Raw genomic sequence first — 19,848 nt, 5'->3', positions numbered from 1 at the left:
AGCATTGGCCCCGCACCTGCGGGAGATGTTCACAGACTTACTAGCAATGGATGCCTTGCTGCCAACGTTGACTCAGGCCTCAATTTCGCTGATCCCCCCCAAAAGAAAAAGACCCGACAGACCACGGGTCCTGCAGACCCATCTCACCCCTTAACACCGACGCTAAGATCCTAGCAAAGGCGGCCAGAGAGCCATGTGCCAGAGGTAGCCGCGGAAGATCAGACAGGCTTTGTCAAGGACAGGCAGCCAACAGCAAACATCAGGCTCCTGTTGAACATGATCATGACCCCATCCGGGGGAAGAACATCAAAAGTAATCATCTCCCTGGATGCAGAAAAGGCCTTCAATAGAGCTGAATGCAAATACCTCATGGAGGTACTGAAACAGTTTGGGCTTGAGCCAGGGTTCACCTCTTGGGTGGAAATTTATCAAAATTCACTAGACTCTGGGGTGGTCCCAGAGGATTGGAAAGTAGCAAACGTGACACCACTGTTTAAAAAAGGAGGTCGGCAGAAAGCGGGTAATTATAGGCCGGGAAGCTTAACTTCGGTTGTAGGGAAAATGCTGGAATCTATCATTAAGGAGGAAATAGCGGGGCACTTGGAGGGAAATTGTCCCATTGGGCAGACGCAGCATGGGTTCATAAAGGGTAGGTCGTGTCTGACTAATTTGGTAGAATTTTTTGAGGACGTTACCAGTGCAGTAGATAACGGGGAGCCAATGGATGTGGTATATCTGGATTTCCAGAAAGCTTTTGACAAGGTGCGGTGAGGATAGGGGTAAGTTCCTGTGCAGGGACATCCCCCAAGCGTAAGCCACAACCGTACTCCCATTCCTCCCCAGCCAGATACTCAAAATGCCCAATGATAGTAGCCGTGCTCCGAATGTGGAATCAAATGAGGCAGCACTTTGGACTAACTGAAATGTCCGCCATGGCCTTCATCTGCAATAATTACAGGTTCACTCCCGCAACAATGAATGCCTCATCAAGAGATGGAGATAGGATGAGGGGACACTGATGGTTAGGGATATGTACACAGACAGTAGAGTGGCGGCCCTGGGGGAACTCACGGAGAAGTTTCAATTCTCAAGAGGGAACGATCTGTGGTCAAAAACGTCCTCCGCAAAGAAACGACAATGTACCCCAGATATCAGGACATTCACTATTAGAAAGACTACTGAACGCGGGTGATCTAGGGGAGAGGAACTCTGCGGCTATGTATGGACTAGAAGAGGTATGCTCACCCCTGGACGAGACAAAGGAAACGTCGGAGGAGGAATTAGGCAGGGAGATAGGGGGTGGTCTCTGGATCAAAGCACTGCACAGGGAAAGCTTCACCTCCACATGTGCAGGGCTGTGCCTAACGCCACTAAAGGTTGTGCACAGGTGAACCTAACGAGAACACAATTGAGTGGATTCTCTCCGGAGGTGGAGGACAAATGTGAACAGTGCTAGGGAGACCCGACCAATCACTCCCACGTGTTCTGGGCTTACCCCAAACCTGTGTACTGAATGTCCTTCTTGAGGCTATGTCCAGGGTTGTGGGAGTAAGGGTGGAGCCGTGCCCAAAAGTGGAGGTCTTCGGAGCATCAGAGCAGCCAGAGCTCTTCATGGGGAGAGTGGCTGACACCCTAGCCTTTGCCTCCATAATCGCCCACCCGAGACTCCTGCTTGGCTTATGATCAGCAGCACCACCCAATGCTGCAGACTAGCTGTCCGAACTGGTGGAATTTCTCAGGCTGGAGAAGATAGTGTTCGCCATCCGTGGGTCAGACAAGGCTTTCACAGGATGTGGAAGCCATTCACCAACTTGTTTCAAGATTTGTTCGTGGCCAGCAACCAATAAAGTAGGGAGAAGAGAGGGATGTGTGTGTGTGTGTGTGTGTGTGTGGAGGGGGGGGGGGGTTACCCCCAGGGCAAGAAGTCATGGAACAAGGACGAGGAAGAGTGGCAGGGTGTTGGGGGTGGTGGGAGAACGAATATACCCAAGAGAAACACGGGAGACAGGCAGGCTATGTGGGGACTCACACAGGGGACACAGTTAGGTGCACCCCTGTGTCAATGAAGCATGCCACATGGGCCGTGCAGGTCGCTGCCGGTGGCACTACCTGCCTCTGGAAAGCAAGGTAGACCTGCATATGGATAGTTATGGAGTATCAATTTGACCTTATATACCTTGGCTAGTCCACATTTGGAGTTTCAAATTCCCCATAGCTAGGTTTGATGACATTTGGAGCACCCTGCACCATTTCCCAGATGTGAAAAATGAAAAAAGGGGATCATAAACATAATATTGTCACTAATAAACCAAATAGGAAATTGAGGAAAAACCTCTTCACCCAGAGAGTAGTTAGCATGCGGAACTCACCACCAAATGGAGTGGTTGAGGCAAATAGTATTGCTGCATTTAAGAGAAAGCTTTGTGAACACATGAGGAGAAAAGAAGTATGTACTGATTTGATTAGATGAAGTTGTGTAGGTGGAGGCTAATGTGGAGCTTAAACACCAGCTTTTACCAAGTGGGTTGAATGGCCTGTTTCTGGGCTGTGAGACATTTTTTAATATCTGAAGCAATTTGTTCTGTTGCTAAGGCATCATAAGATGCAATATATTAATTGTTTAAATTAAGCTAAAGTGTTTAAAGGTCAGAGGCATTTGTTGGGTAAAGACTTGTGCACATGGCGCTGGAGTTGGGTTGTAGAATTAGGCACTACACATTTGTAATGTTCACTTTGTGAATGAAACGAAACTATGTAAACATTGATGGTCTCCTCTTCCACTAATTGGCTCTAAGAAGGTTTGCACAATAGAAACATAACTTTTTTCAATGCTTTTACTTCAGGTTATGTGAACTCAAATGGATTGTGTTCACCAAACTGTGTGGCAAAAGAAACTTAAGTGTTCAGGAGAAAAAGAATGATGTATGCTTTCCTTTGAGCCAAGCTCAGCATGTGTGGGTCTGTATTAATGAGTTAACATAAGTGAACTGCATGTGTACAAGTATAAAATGAGAAAGCAGAGAGAGAGGAAGAGGAGACAGATAGGAAAGTGAGGAAAGGAAAGACAGGAGGAAGGAGTGAGAAAGAGAATAGAAACAAATAGGGAGCAGAGGAGATAGACAGTTTTGAGAGGGAACGGATAGCGAGAAGGGAGAAAAATACACAGAAAAAGAAGAGGATAAAGAAATCCGGGTGAGACGATAAGAGACAAACATATCCAGGCAAAAGTTGCAGAGGGAACTTGAGACACATTTGACCATCTCCTTCAGCTCCGTAAGTCTACCATTTATAATTTGAATTTCTTTTGCTCTTCCATATTGCTATAATGCAAAGTTCTCTTGAAAAGTTTACTTCTGTTCACTTTTAAATCTCTGAAGCTCTCCTTACCAACCCGTTCCCTCCAGCTTTTCTTTTTACCCTCAGCCTAGCTTTCAGCTGCCCCTCTAGTCAGGTAGTGTCCTCATCAACTGAAGGTTGCGAATTATGACTTATCCCATGATATTGCTATGAGGCAAGGAAATAGGCCCCAAGAACGACCTCAGCCAGCACAGGGATTGAACATGGCAGTTGACATCATTTTGCACCACACCCTAGCCTTCCAGTCAACTGAGCTAACCAGCTCCGTTCTCTCAGCTTGCTTTACCATCATGTGAGAATCCACACCAAAGAAAAAAGGTTATGTCTGATTTCTCCTCTCTTTGCCCCAGAGCACAATTCACGTTGTGATTTCAGATTTCACTTCTCACACATTAGATAAATTCCAAATATTACAGCTTCATTCCCTAAGTGGACAAAGTCCCTGATATCTCCTCAAGGGATTAGGATTGTTGAGATTTTTCCTCCATTAATCTAAAAAATGTTTTGGAAATTTGGCAGCATTTGTGAAAACAGCAGAAATGCCCTCTGAAATAAACAGGAATGCCCTTCCCTCACAAGATAAAGATGAAGGTACCTAAGTAAACAAAGTCAATGTGTCACCCTATCTTCATCCAGACATGGGTGTACATCACTAACCTATCAGTCGTGCATTCAATGTCCTGAGGTAAACAAGAGAGAAAATACTAACAACAGAACTAAGTGAACTTATTGGAAACCCAAATTTCTCCTGACTTTTATCTCTGGGTCAAAACGTTGTGTGTTCAAGTCCCACTCTAGAGACTTGAGTGCATGACCTAGGCTTTTGCTTCTGTGTATCTCTCTGGGAATCGTTTTGGGAAGAGATGAAGAATCATGGGCGTCATTCTCCGACCCCCCGCCGGGTCGGAGAATGGCCGTTGGCCGCCGTGAATCCCGCCCCCGCCCCCGCCGAAGTCTCCGAAGGGAGAAAAGTCGGCGGGGCGTTAATGGCGCCGCTGCCGCGGAGAATGTCACGGGTCTGCGCAAGGCAGCCGATTTTCGGCCTGCCGATATTCTCCCTTCGGATGGGCCGAAGTCCCGTCGACGTGATGACCGTTCACGTCGACGTGAATCAAACCTCCTTTTCATCGGCGTGACCCGGTGCTCCAGGCTCACGCCGACCAGCGAGGAGGTGAGTGACGGCCTGGGGGGTTGGCTCTGGGCAGGAAATGGCGTGGCCGCAGGCTGATTGCGTGAGGAGAGGTGTGTCTCGGCTTTTGTGTGTGTGCGGCGGGGGGGGGGTGGGGGGGGGGGGGGTGGTTAGAGTAGGCTGGGCTCCGGGGGAGTGCCGGGAGGGGGTCCGTGCCGGGGTGGAGGTTGGGGGTTGGGGGGGGGGTCCGTGCCGGGGTGGAGGTTGGGGGGGGGGGGGTCCGTGCCGGGGTGGAGGTTGGGAGGGGGGGTCCGTGCTGGGGTGGAGGTTGGGGGTTGGGGGGGGTCCGTGCTGGGGTGGAGGTTGGGGAGGAGGTCCGTGCCGGGGTGGAGGTTGGGGGGGGGTCCGTGTCGGGGTGGAGGTTGGGGGGGGGGTCCGTGCTGGGGTGGAGGTTGGGGGTTGGGGGGGGTCCGTGCTGGGGTGGAGGTTGGGGAGGGGGTCCGTGCCGGGGTGGAGGTTGGGGGGGGGTCCGTGCTGGGGTGGAGGTTGGGGGTTGGGTGGGGGTCCGTGCTGGGGTGGAGGTTGGGGAGGGGGTCCGTGCCAGGGTGGAGGTTGGGGGGGGGTCCGTGCTGGGGTGGAGGTTGGGGGTTGGGGGGGGTCCGTGCCAGGGTGGAGGTTGGGGAGGGGGCCGTGCCGGGGTGGAGGTTGGGGGGGGGGTCCGTGCCGGGGTGGAGGTTGGGGGGGGGTCCGTGCTGGGGTGGAGGTTGGGGGTTGGGGGGGGTCCGTGCTGGGGTGGAGGTTGGGGAGGGGGTCCATGCTGGGGTGGAGGTTGGGGAGGGGGTCCGTGCCAGGGTGGAGGTTGGGGGGGGGGTCCGTGCTGGGGTGGAGGTTGGGGGTTGGGGGGGTCCGTGCTGGGGTGGAGGTTGGGGAGGGGGTCCGTGCCGGGGTGGAGGTTGGGGGGGGGTCCGTGCTGGGGTGGAGGTTGGGGGGGGGGGTCCGTGCTGGGGTGGAGGTTGGGGGTTGGGGGGGGTCCGTGCTGGGGTGGAGGTTGGGGAGGGGGTCCGTGCCGGTGTGGAGGTTGGGGGGGTCCGTGCTGGGGTGGAGGTTGGGGGTGGGGGTCCGTGCTGGGGTGGAGGTTGGGGGTTGGGGGGGTCCGTGCTGGGGTGGAGGTTGGGGAGGGGGTCCATGCCGGGGTGGAGGTTGGGGGGGGGTCCGTGCTGGGGTGGAGGTTGGGGGGGGGCTCCGTGCTGGGGTGGAGGTTGGGGGTTGGGGAGGGGGTCCGTGCCGGGGTGGGTGATGGGAGGGCAAATGAGTTGGTCCACCTGGCCAGGTGCCAGCCTCCAACAGTTGGACCCATGCGGTTCATGCCACCTGGCTGGGGGGAGGAGGGGATATGGGCAATGATGACATGTCGTCGTTCCCCTCCCCCCCACCAGGCCGTCATGTTTTCAGACCGTCCAGCGATGTTGGCCGCCGTGGTGGCCGCCGCTCATGTCTATGTTGCCCTGGATGAGGAGGAGGAGGAGGAGGAGGAGGAGGAGCGTGCCAGAGAGGCGGCGCAGGCTGCCGCAGAGGGGCAGGCGGCAGCCGCCCAGGCTGGAGGGACACCTGACCGACAGGACGAGGAGGGGGAGGAGGACGTCGCGGCCCCACGGCAACGGAGGCACCCGAGGGCGCCCCCCCTGTGTACCGGCCCCGGCAGTAATACCAGGACCTCACGGACCGGGAATGCAGGAGGAGACTCCGGATGAGCCGGGAAACCGTGGCACACATCTGCCACCTGCTGGCACACCTGTCACCGCGTGGCACTGGCGGGGGACACCCTCTCCCCGTGTCCGTCAAGGTTACGGTGGCCCTGAACGTTTATGCAACGGGGTCATTCCAGGCACCGAGTGGGGACCTGTCCGGCATATCGCAGACATCGGTGCATCGGTGCATCCGGGCAGTGACAGATGCCCTTTATGCCATGGCGCACCGCTACATCCGCTTCCCCGTGGACCGGGCCAGCCAAGATGCCCGGGCCGTGGGCTTCTCTGCCATTGCCGGGTTCCCCATGGTCCAGGGCGCGATCGATGGGATGCACGTCGCCGTGCGGCCACCTGCAGAGAACAGGGCCGTGTTCACTAATAGGAAGGGGACCTATTCGATGAACGTACAGGTGGTCTGCGACCACCGCATGATGATCCTGCAAGTCTGCGCCCGTCACCCAAGCAGTGTACACGACTCATTCGTGTTGTCGCGGTCATCCATCCCCGGCATGTACGAGGGACGCCATCCCCGGCTGAGGGGCTGGTTGCTGGGCGACAGGGGCTACCCATTGCGATCGTGGCTGATGACGCCTATACGGAGGCCACGCAATGAGGCGGAGAACCGCTACAATGATGCCCATGTAGCGACAAGGGGAGTGATCGAGAGGTGCTTTGGCATGCTGAACATGCGTTTCAGGTGCCTGGACCTCTCTGGGGGCGCCCTCCAGTATCGGTCAGATAGGGTCGGCCGCATCATTGTGGTGTGCTGCGTCCTGCACAACATAGCCCAGCAGAGGGGCGATGTGCCGCAGGCAGAGGAGGGCGGAGTGGAGGAGCAGCAGGAAGAGGCCCAGTCCTCCCCAGATGAGGGGGATGGGGGCAATGGTCAGGGCAGACGGGGTAGACACAGGCGGGTGGCTGTCCACCGTTACCGGCTGGCCCAGCGGGCACGGGACAGACTGATAGACGCCCGCTTCACTGACTAGATGGGCGTGGGAATCGGGTAGTATGGCCACAGACCGCACACCATGACAACAGCCGACCACCCACACCCCCCACCCATCCACCCACCCAGCACCCTCACCCCCCTCCCCAACCCCACACACCCCACCCGCATGCACACCACCCCCCCCCCAATTGCCGATCCACCGGCGGCACAACGGGCCGGGCTCACCCAGTTGCGGATGGACGCGTGTCTATCGCAGGCCATGGAGGATGATGACAACCCGCCTCCGATGAGCTCCTGGCTCTACATCGTTGGACTATGTCTGACCCATGGCCACAGTACCACCATCCACCCGGACCATCTCTGCATGCGGCTGTGACACTGCAGCGCACAGTCCCGTCCTCTGCCCGGGGGATGTTGATGGCGGCCCAGGGGGAAGGGGGCAGACTCACCTGAGGCTGAGGTAAGACCACCCGTCACACACACACTTGCGCTCAACGTACATGACACCCCCGCACACTTTGGACAGAGCACAAAGGCAGCTTCGGTAGGTGTAACATTGACTTTAATAACCAAAGGAGTTCATGCACGTGCCCTAGCCCCTAAAACTCATCTGTGCCCTGCACCCGTGCCAACTTACTCAGTGTCTAATTGTTTGGCCTTACGGGCCCTTTGACTACGTCTACGTGGTTCCCCAGACGGTACAGCAGAACTGGAGGTGGACTCCTGTGATTCCTGCCCTCTGACACTGGATCCCTTTGGCGGCCGTTTCCTGGGGCGTCCTGGCCTAGATGGGCCAGGCTGCGGCCCGGGCGACTGGGATGGCGAGCTGCCAGCCTGTCCTGCCCGTTGCCCACCCGATGCACCTGGGACGGAAGGGGGGGAGTCCGAGGTGTCGCGGTGTACCGGGACCTCCCCTACAGAGGGAGCCGGGACGGACCACACCACCTCCTCCTCCCTCGGTGTGCCCGATGGCCCCCAGGCCTCTACATGGGTGGGGGATGCGAACGGACTGGCCATCCGACGCTCCCCCGACATCTGGCGCTGCCAGTCCTGGAGGCCCGTGCTGGTATCGACAGGGGTCTGCAGGTTTGCAGCCATGGAGCCCAGGGGGTTGTCGAACCCTGTCTGTGACAGTGCGACGCCGGCTCGCACGTGACCACTGGCGCCGATGCCCTCAGCGATGGCCTGCTGAGACTGGGCCATGGCCTGCAGAGACTGGGCCATGGCCTGCAGAGACTGGGCTATGGCCTGCTGAGACTGGGCCATGGCCTGCTGAGACTGGGCTATGGCGTTGAGCGCCTCTGCCATCTGGCGCTGGCACTGGCTCATGGCCTCCTGTGAGAGGGCAGCCATTTCCTGGGCCACAGACGCCGCCTGCACGGAAGGCCCCAGGCCTCGCAAACCGTTCCCCATGTCTGACACCGTCGCACCCATTGCCTCCACCGCGGACGCCACCCGTGCGGTGTCAGCCTGGGTGGCACGCATGACCGGGACCAGTCCCAGCTCCTGGACGCGGGTAGACTCCTCCACCTGCGACCGCAGCCGCCGCAAGCCACCCGTCACCCTATTCGCTCGTCTCCGTGTCGGTGGTTGCATCGGATCTATGTGTGGGTGTGGTAACTGCAGGAACCCGGGATCCATCTGGGCGGCAGATGTTCGCTTGGCCTGGGCTGCCCTCCGACCGCCCGGTCCCTCTGCTGCTCCTACCTCCACCTGCTGTACCGGGACGGCTGTGTTGTGCGCACCAGTGAGTGTACCAGACGCCTCATCACTAAAGTGCCCAACCGTGGTGAGTGTTTCTGCGATGGTGGAGGGTGTTGGTGACAGCAGTGGCGTTGTGTCGTGCTCTTCATCCCACTCTGATTCCATGGCACTTTGGGGTGGGGGTCCATCTCCACCCATCCACTCTGAGTCACTGTCCGGTATTTCGTCTTCCCGGGTAGGGTTGTCCTGGGTAGTGCTGTCCCGGGTAGTGCTGTCCCGGGTAGTGCTGTCCCGGGTAGTGCTGTCCCGGGTAGTGCTGTCCCGGGTCGGGGTGTCCTGGGTAGTGGTGTCCCGGGTAGGGGTGTCCTGGGTAGTGGTGTCCCGGGTAGGGGTGTCCTGGATAGTGGTGTCCTGGGTAGTGGTGTCCTGGCTCGGATGTGACGGGGGCCTGTGGCTGCCCCCCTCATCGCTGGGTGGTCGCTCCCGCACGTGACGGGGGTGTCGTCTCCCTGTTGCTCCAGGTCTCTCCGTCTCCCGTGGTGTGCGAGGGGCATCCTGCGGGCGTCGCATGCTGGAGGGTCCGGGTCTCTCCGTCTCCCGTGGTCTCCGAGGGGCATCCTGCGGGCGTCGCATGCTGGAGGATGCGGGTCTCTCCATCTCCTGTGGTCTCCGAGGGGCATCCTGCGGGCGGTGTGCATCTGCGGGGATGGGTGCCTGGACGTTTGGTCCTGCGATACACAATGAAGCATGCATGGTTAGACATCAGGCAGTGATCAGGTGATACGGGGGAGGGGGATATAGGGGAGGGGGGATATGGGGACGGGCTGTTGGTGGCTCACTTGCTCGTGGGGCCCCGACCTCTGCATCAGCAACCTCACGGTCCTCAGGTCCGCCAGCCAGTTCCAGGGCCCTTTCCTCGTGTACGGTCAGTGGCCTCTCATCAGCGGGCCCTCCTCCAGTCCTCACATGCTCCCTATTGTTGTGTGCGCGCTTCTCCTGTGGGGGGGGGGCGGTGGTGGCAGGGGTAAAAGGCAACAGTGTTAGGCAGGTATATGAATGCACGCCATCGGTTGCGCGTGCATTGCAGAGGTTAAGGTTAGGGCCGGATTCACTTGGGGATATGGGGGATATGGGGGAGGGGGGATATGGGGGATGGGGGGATATGGGGGAGGGGGGGATATGGGGGATATGGGGGAGGGGGGATATGGGGGAGGGGGGATATGGGGGATATGGGGGAGGGGGGATATGGGGAGGGGGGATATGGGGGAGAGGGAATATGGGGGAGGGGGGATATGGGGGATATGGGGGAGGGGGGATATGGGGGAGGGGGGATATGGGGAGGGGGGGTATGGGGGATATGGGGGAGGGGGGATATGGGGGAGGGGGGATATGGGGGATATGGGGGAGGGGGGATATGGGGAGGGGGGATATGGGGGAGGGGGGATATGGGGGAGGGGGATATGGGGGATATGGGGGAGGGGGGATATGGGGGAGGGGGGATATGGGGGAGGGGGGGATATGGGGGAGGGGGGATATGGGGGAGGGGGGATATGGGGGAGGGGGGATATGGGGGATAGGGGGGATATGGGGGAGGGGGGATATGGGGGAGGGGGGATATGGGGGAGGGGGGATATGGGGGAGGGGGGATATGGGGATATGGGGGAGGGGGGATATGGGGGAGTGGGGATATGGGGGAGGGGGGTATGGGGGATATGGGGGAGGGGGGTATGGGGGATATGGGGAGGGGGGATATGGGGGAGGGGGGATATGGGGGATATGGGGGAGGGGGGGATATGGGGGAGGGGGGATATTGGGGAGGGGGGATATGGGGGAGGGGGGATATGGGGGATATGGGGGAGGGGGGATATCGGGGAGGGGGGATATGGGGGAGGGGGGATATGGGGGAGGGGGGATATGGGGGAGGGGGGATATGGGGGAGGGGGGATATGGGGGTGGCTCACCCTGCCTGCTCTGACGAGGTCGTTCACCTTCTTGTGGTACTGGGTGCCTGTCCGTGGTGTCAGGGCCACAGCGGTGATGGCCTCTGCCACTTCCCTCCACAGACGCCGGCTGTGGCGTGGGGCAACTCTGCGGCCGTGCCCGGGATACAGGGCATCCCTCCTCTGCTCCACCGCGTCCAGGAGCGCCTCCACATCGCGTGACTCGAACCTCGGTGCTGAGCGACGGCTAGCCATCCAGTCGGGTGTTGCGGTCGGGTGTTCCGGTCGGGTGGGGGGGAGCTGCGCGGCCTTATGAGCCGTCACGCCGTGCAGCGCGTATGACGCTGCACGGCGTGAACCATTGCGCAAGCGCAGATCCCGTCACGTCGCTGCTAGCCCATTTCGGGCCGGAGACTATCGGCCCATTTTTATGACGTGACGCAAGTGGGATTTGCGCCGTTTTTTGCGCCGATCGGCGGACTTTCCGCCGATAACGGAGAATTTCGCCCCATGTCTCAGTTTGACCTCTCCTGTCAACGTAAAAGGTTCCATGTCAGTATCTAAATGAAGAGTTCGGGAGTTTTCCAATATCTATCCATCTAGCAGCATCGCTAGAGAACAGCTTAGTTGCTAACTTTGATATTGCTGCATGTGAGACCTCGCTGTGAACAAATTGTCCACCACATTTCCTACATTACATCTATGACTATACTTCAAAAGCACGCTGTTGGTTTTAATGTACCTTGGGGAGTCCTGGGGTTGTAAATGTTTCTATATTAATGTGTTTTTATTTTATGCCATTATGTGTGTTGCAAGCTGTACGTTTCATATGCCATTAATGACAGATACAACCAACATACAAGATCACAAACGCTTCTAATGCTCAGCAGCCAGGAAAAGGAACAAGAGGAACATTGATTTCCTGGGTGGCCAATTGTAAAAACAAGGTGAAGTACAAACTGGGAAAAGGCAGTTTCAATGTTTTTGGGGCCCCTCGTAAACATGGATAACTCTGATGAAATACAAGTAGGATCCAGCAGTAGTCCCATATAAGTTCTAGCGGTCAACATATGGGCAAGTGTTTTGTGTACCAGGCAACTCATTGTATTATCTCCAATAAAAGATGTCCCCCGTCCCCACGACCCCAGCTACGTCACTGACATTGAATAGTGTGACTGAACTTATTTAACTATCTTCATATGTTAACATTCATTTTGTAATCTACTGGTGTTCCTGTTTATTCAGCAGGATCCTGTTATCTCCTTCTTTACCTTTATAGAACCAAGGTAACGATACAACATGTTGATGCGCTAAGCGTCAAGAACCACAAAGACATGTGAGACTCTAACTCAGTCTTTAATATACTACATGGGAGGCTTACCCGACACAGACGACCCCAGACAGAATGGGGCCTGTCCCAGAAGAGGGTTCTTATACTAACTCCCGGGGGAGTGGCTAAGGCGGAGCTCTCCGTGACCAGGTCGGGTTACCTACCAGCGACCGAACCTCTGCAGAGCTACAGTACAATACACAGTATTACAGGGCCACGTTACACACAACTATTATATACTATGTACAATGGTAGGGAAGTACAGTGGTGTATCACCACACATGTGTACAATACAATTGTGCTCTATAATTTCAACACGGTTTAGTGTTTTAATTGTGCTAGTGACAATGCAAATTGATTGGTAATTTGTAAAAGTCTTTTTTCTATCTTCACGATTGCATATGGGTTAAATAGTCCCACTACTTTATCTTAAGCTCAGGCAGTGGCAGGTTAGAGACGACTCTTCCTGTAGAAAATAGCTCAGTCCTTCAGTGCTTTTGGATGGGCACAAAGCTGTGAAGAGGGGATCCCTGTACTTTAAAGTAAAACCTCTTGCACCCAAGAGGGCTACATGAGCATGGTGTGAAGTGTCGTGCTTTGAGGCATTTTAATCATCTTGGGTGTTAAGCATCATTTGTTGGGCAGAGTGTAGAGAGGAAGATTGGAAAGGAAAGCTGGTACAAGAACCCACAATTAAAACAAATGTAAAAAAAATCCACGTGTTTCTGTTCAAGGTGTGCCAGATTTTTCTTTCTCCAGTCTACCCAGGTAATGTTTAATTCTAAAGGGTTAAAAATAAGTATTGATCCCGAAGTGTTTTGACGCAATCTGTTTGAATGGGCAGATGCTAACAACTCAGAATCTACAGTGCAGAAGGAGGCCATTCGGTCCATCGAGTCTGCACCAACCCTCTGAAAGAGCACTCTACCCAGTTCGCTCCCTCACCCTATTCCAGTAACCTAACCTGCACATCTCTGAACACCAAGGGGCAATTTAGCAAGGCCTATCCACATAACCTGCACATCTTTGGACTGTGGGAGGAAACCAGAGCACCCGGAGGAAACCCAGGCAGACTCAAGGAGAATGTGCAAGCTCCACACAGGCAATCATCCAAGGCTGGAATTGAACCCGGGTCTCTGGCGCTGTGAGGTGCTAACCACTGTGCTGCCCATCTTAAGATTTCTCAAAAGTAATTTCTTTCCCTTAACATGCTGGAGAAATATTCCAGTTTCTGTGTTTCACTTTGACTATCTGTGCTCACAGTCATTAATCCTTAACGTATTTTAAGTCTTTAATGATATTCCCACTAAATATTGATTTTCTGTAAATTGACCTGGATTTTCAGACCCAATTCTTTTCTCCTCTTTAATTTTCACGAGATTTTAATGCTAAATATAGAGTCTGGAAAACACCTGAAAAAAATCCCTGGGATTTAATATTGGCATTTAAAAACTGACTTTAATCACCCTTATCATCTGGAAATGATCTTGATGCCCATTATTTCCATACATGACTGACTTAGTGGCTGAACCCACCGCTACTGTCAAATAAACACCTCTCAAAATATATGGGAATCTTGAGGTGAGGGGGGAGGAAAGCTAGTCGGACCCCAAGAAACATGGAGGCTAATTTTCAACTTTATACTGGAGACAAACATCACTCCCTGCAGAACACATGAAAATCTCTTTGAAAATTTAATTTAGCTTGTAAATAATCAGTTTCTCAGTTCGTCTCAATCTTGATGTCGGGGAATATTAGTTTTAAAAGGTTTCCAAACAAAAAAATTCCACTGTTGAAGTATTGCTTCTTGTTTTTTCTCTGCATCCTGTGCACTACTGCCCACGCCCCATGGCCTCTTGTCTTCTCCATGTTGGTGTGTCTAATTAATAACAGATCATGTTTCTTCACAGGGACTTGTTAATGAATGGAAACAGTGTAATACAATGTGGTGTCATTTTTCCTCTTTCCCTCTCCTGCATGCAGGTATCCCAATGGAGCCTCTCATCTGCCTGTGGCTTTGGAATGTCCTGGAGCTGTTGTTGTTCCTCACGGCATTCACTGACAGCCTCCCTGCCCTGCCCTGTTCAGCTCACAGTGCTGCCTCATATTCACTGGTATTTAAGGGCAAATGGAGTCCCAGTGCCTTCCCCAAGCAGTACCCACTCTACAGGCCTCCTGCACAGTGGTCACCTCTCATAGGTAGGAGGAGAAATACCATGCTGGATGACAATGGAACAGCAGTTTGCAAAAGGGCAGGGTGAGAGGGGGCGGGGGGTGTTGGGGGGTGGAGGAGTTACAGTTGGATGGTGGGGCAATACATAACTGGGGGAATAACAACCCATACGCATGCAGAAATATTTTTGCTTTTATTTAAAGGTGTAATTCCCTTTACTATAAAAACATTAATTACACATGACCAGAAACTGAACAGGACTATCCATATAAATACGATGGGTACCAGAGAAGGACACATGCAAGGAATTCTGTGGCAAGTAACTCATCTTCCTACTCCCCCAAAGCCTACCTACCATCTACAAGGCACTAGTCAGGAGTGTGATGGAATTCTCTCCACTGCACTGGGTGAGTGCAGCTCCAACAACACTCAAGAAGCTCGACACCATCCAGGACAAAGCAGCCTGCTTGATTGATACCCCTCTCACTAACATTCAATCTCCCCACCACTGATGCACCGTAGCAGCAGTTTTTACCATTTACAAGATGCACTGCAGTAACTCACCAAGGCTCCTTAGGTAACACCTTCCAAACCCACGAGCGCTACCACCTGGAAGGTCAAAGTCAGCAGGCACATGGGAACACCACCACTTCACCTCCAAGCCACACACCATCCTCACTTGGAAACATATTGCTGTTCCTTCACTGTCACTCGGTCAAAATCCTGGAACTCCCTCTCTGACAGCACCACCTGTGTACCTACACCTCAGGGAACCCAGCTCACCACCACCACGACGCACCTTCCTAACGATACTGAGGGGTGGGCAATAAATACCGACCTAACCAGTCAAACCCACATCCCATAAATGAATTTTAAAAGATACAATTATAATTCCTCTTTTCATACTTTTTCTGATGGCTAATTAAGTAGGTTAGGCCCTCTGTTAGAATAGTGGAGAGCGAAAGCAGATATGAGGACATTCATTGTTTCTAAGATGACATCATTGTCAGTAATGTTTACCCTGCAAGGGGTAAATTTTTCTCAGTGTCAGGCCCGGGGAATACTCACCTCAGATAGAGTGCAGGCCCCTCACCTCAACTTTCCCTTTCCCCCTGTTGGGCTGCACTGCATTTCCTAAGGGTACATCATTGGGTCAGTGCCAAATGCAAGATTATACAATGAAAATGAGGTGGAAAGGGATAATCCCAGTTCCCTGTCAGGGAGGAGGGGATGCTTGAAGAAATCAGGTGTTGGTATTCCTCATGGGGTCTAGTGGGGCTGCTGGGGTGGATAACTCACGATTCAGCAGTAAGTGATTTCTTCATACTTAAACCTCACCTGAATGATTTTAAGGTTTCAGCTTATTTTCTCTCAGAAGGCAGAGCTGATAAAAGCCAGTAGCACCTGTTGGGCCTGTATCTACCCTTCTCTTGCCCCCTCCACCGCACCCCTTGCTTTCAATTGCAAGACCCAGTGTTGAGCCTGAGCGCACCCTGGCCATTGAAATGACTCAAGACAGGGAACTTGAATGGACGTCATTTCTCCCAGATGCAGCCCACCTCATGTGTGCCACAGTTATATTCAGCAGGGATTCCTATTGTGATGCCCCGGTTTGCAAGATGTAAATCTTTCACAATTGCAGATGGTCTGGTGGTATGAATATACTGACAGGTAAATGGTAACAAAAATGTAAATGTTGTTAAAATTGACAGAGAGGTTGCTTTTTAGCACCATGTCAGAGATCCTACACGTAGATTTGGAGCCTGGTTCCCTGGACGCCATATTCAGGGTGTCAGACCTGCCGGTGTTGCAGGCGGGTGCGGGGGCAGATATTTTAGCCTTTGCCTCATTGATCGCTCACAGCTGGGTCCTGTTGTGCTGGAGGTCAGCCCTTCCCCCCTGTGCCTCAGCATAGCTGGGGGATCTAATGGAGTTCCTATCCTTAGAGAAGGTGAAATTTTCTCTGAGAGGGGCAGGTGAGGGGTTCCACAAGAGATGGGGTTTGTTTATCTTACACTTTGGGGATCTGGCTGCCATCAAAGGCGGGGGGGGGGGGGGGTGTTTGTGTTTATTCTGTGTAAAAATGTTAAAATATTGAAAATCTGAATAAAAATATTTTTAAAAAATTGACAGAGATCTTGACATTGTGCAATAGTGTTAAATAGTTGATAGTGAGCTGGCAATCCATTTAAGCACGCTCGCGATTGTAGTCAATGGAAATTTAAAAAAATAGGAGAGATGCAAAATGGACTCCTGCTACACTCTAGCCTGTTTTACCCTCTGCGCAAGATCTATGCCAGAGTAATTATTAAATCTTTCCTGGTCTGAGTGGTCTAGCATCTCAATCAGCTATTGAGGAGCTTACTCAATAATTTAATGAATGCTGTGTTAATAGCTTAATTTTCCAATGCAGCTGTCACACATGATGACAAGTACCAGCTATGGCAGTTGGATTCCCTGGCCAGCCCTGGGACACAGGAATACACAGAAAGAGGAACTCATGCTACACTAATGCAGGAGACAGAAAATATGAAGAACAAGATGCACAGCATTGCTGGGTTCTTCAAAGCACCCGCCATTCCAAACGGGATAGGACAGAGATCAATTAAACTTACAGTCTATCCAACGCACCCACTGGTAAGGAATTGGTGAAGCAATGTTTTTATGTGTATCAGGCGGACAGCTGGCTCAGCCGGTTTTGATGGAAGCACAGAATGCCGTGAAAAAATTATACTGAGGTGTTAAAATTATAATAGGGGCAGCACAGAGCCCAGTGCAGACATAGAACATAGAAAAATACAGCACAGAACAGGTCCTTCGGCCCACGATGTTGTGCCAAACTTTTGTCCTAGATTGAGAACAAATTAATCTACAGCCCATCATTCTACCGTAATCCATGTACCTATCCAATAGCCGCTTGAAGGTCCCTAATGCTTCCGACTCAACTATTTCCACAGGCAGTGCATTCCATGCCCTCACTACTCTCTGGGTAAAGAACCTACCTCTGACATCCCCCCTACATCTTCCACCATTCACCTTAAATTTATGTCCCCTTGTAATGGTTTGTTCCACCCGGGGAAAAAGTCTCTGATTCATTTGCAAATCTGTCCGATTTTTTAGCCAAGGCAGAAATGCAGCTTCCAAGTAGTGTAAAGTATGACATCCGAGAACATCTGCAAAGTTTGAAAGCCCAGCTATGTGTGTCCTTCCCTGTTCCCGACTCAAAGTTCAACTAGATACAAAATCCCTTTGTGAGCCTTGCCCATCTATTTCATACGTTCATGAGGTATAGGAGCAGGATTAGGCCATTTGGCCATTGAGTCTGCTCTGCCGTTCGATCATGGCTGATATGTTCCTCATCTCCATCTCCTGCCTTCACCCCATAAACCCTGATCATCATATTAATCAAGAAATCCCCTTATTGATCAAGAACACCATATTTGTGCTTGAGATGCTGTTGCAGACCAAGAGCTGGATAGTAAAATCAGCCAGAGTAGTTCTTTCTTTGAACACATTTAGCCTCTCAAGCATGCTCCACCATTCAATACGATCATGGCTGATCTCATTCTGGCCTTAACCCCACCGTCCTGCCCGTTCTACATAACCCTTCAACCCATCACCAATGAAAAATCTGTCTCGCTCCTCCTATTCACTGTCCCAGCATCCACCGCACTCTGGGGTAGCGAATTCCACAGATTTCACAACTCTTTGGGAGAGTTAGTTTATCCTCAACTCTTTTTTTTAATTTGCTACCTCTTATCCTAAAACTAGGCCCTCTCGTTCTCTTTGTCTCTTAGATACACAATTTGGACCTACATATGAAGAATAATCACTATTACAAATCACATTCAAATTAGGCTGGTTTAGCACAGTGGGTTAAACAGCTGGCATGTAATGCAGAATAACGCAGAACAATGCCAGCAGCGCAGGTTCAATTCCCGTACTGGCCTCCCTAAGCAGGCGCGGGAATGTGGCGACTAGGGGCTTTTCTTTTTATTAAAAATATTTTTAATTCTCCTCCTTTTTCACATTTTCTCCCAAATTTACACCCACCAACAATAAACAATAATCAGTAACAAATATGTCAATCCCCATATCAATAGCAACGATCCCATCCTCCCAACAAACGCCAAACATTAGCCCGCATGTTCACACAAACAAATGACAAAAAGGAATTAGGGATGACCCATAGACGCCATTAACACACATATCCCCCTCCCCCCAACCCTCCCAACCACCCACCCCAACTAATGTTCGATGTTATCCAGTTCTTGAATAATGAATAATGCCCATGAATTGTAGAACCCCTCCATCCTTCCCCTCAGTTCAAACTTAACCTTCTCAAGAGTCAAGCATTCCAACAGGTCCCCCCACCACGCCAGGGCACAGGGTGGAGAGGTTGCTCTCCAACCTATCAGGATCCGCCTTAGGGCGATCAACGAGGCGAAGGCTACAACATCTGCCTCCACACCCGTTTCCAACCCTGGCTGGTCCGACACCCCGAATATGGTCCAGTTTCACGGCACCACTTTAGAAATTACCCTAAAAACATCCTTCTAGTAATCCTCTAGCTTTGGACAGGACCAAAACATATAAATATGATTAGCAGGGGGACATGATTAGCAGCCCCCCCCCCCCGCAACGTTCACACACATCTTCTACTCCTTCAAAGAATCGGCTCATCCTCGCCCTCGTGAGGTGCACTCTATATACCACCTTCAGCTGTATCAGCCCCAACCTCGCGCACGAGGTGGAGGCATTCACTCTCTGGAGCACCTCACACCAGGACCCCTCCTCCATATCCTCTCCCAACTCTTCCTCCCACTTTGCTTTGATCCCTTCCAGTGGTGCCTTCTCCTCTTCCAAAATAGCTCCGTAAACCGCTGACACTAACCCTTTCTCCAGTCGACTAGGGGCTTTTCACAGTAACTTCATTGAAGCCTACTTGTGACAATAAGCGATTATTATTATATTATGCCTTAAGTAGCTGGTTATTACTTGGTGTGTGGGTCAATGAAGCAACAGTGTCCTAAATAGAAACAACGCTTTCTAAATTGACAGGCCCATAAAAATTCAAACAGGTCAAATCAGTGAATGAGTCATAATGAGGATTATATTGCTTGGGCTATGCGGGTTGGGTTTAGGCAATTTTAGTCCATGGGCTGTAGTTTGGAAACCTCTGGTTTCTCTAAATGGAATACTCTCCACTTGCCTGGATGAGTGCTGCTCCCACAACAATGTGGCGATGCCAGCGTTGAACTGGGGTGAGCACAGTAAGAAGTCTTACAACACCAGGGGAGAGTCCAACAGGTTTGTTTGGAATCACTAGCTTTCAGAGCGCAGCTCCTTCATCAGGTGAATGAAGAAGTGGGTTACACAAACATATATATAGACAAAGTCAATGGTGCAAGATGATACTTTGAATGCAAGTCTTTGCAGATAATTAAGTCTTTACAGGTCCAGACTGTGCAACTAGAGAGAGGGATAATCACAGGTTAAAGAGGTGTGAATTGTCTCA

At 52.5% G+C, this 19,848-nt stretch overlaps 1 protein-coding gene across 1 annotated transcript in view; it reads left to right on the top strand.

The window, feature by feature from the left end:
- Positions 1 to 19,848, top strand: part of LOC140427384 (spondin-2-like) — a 97,031-nt gene that overhangs the window by 49,629 nt on the left and 27,554 nt on the right. Inside the window, exons 2-3 of the mRNA XM_072512927.1 lie at positions 14,141 to 14,356; positions 16,744 to 16,967. Of these exons, the coding sequence (XP_072369028.1) occupies positions 14,141 to 14,356; positions 16,744 to 16,967 (440 nt within the window). The remainder of the gene's footprint in view (positions 1 to 14,140; positions 14,357 to 16,743; positions 16,968 to 19,848) is intronic.

This window comes from Scyliorhinus torazame, chromosome 7, assembly GCF_047496885.1.
Source record: "Scyliorhinus torazame isolate Kashiwa2021f chromosome 7, sScyTor2.1, whole genome shotgun sequence".
NCBI classification, from domain to species: Eukaryota; Metazoa; Chordata; class Chondrichthyes; order Carcharhiniformes; family Scyliorhinidae; genus Scyliorhinus; species Scyliorhinus torazame.
This window is presented reverse-complemented; position numbering and strand designations above follow the sequence as displayed.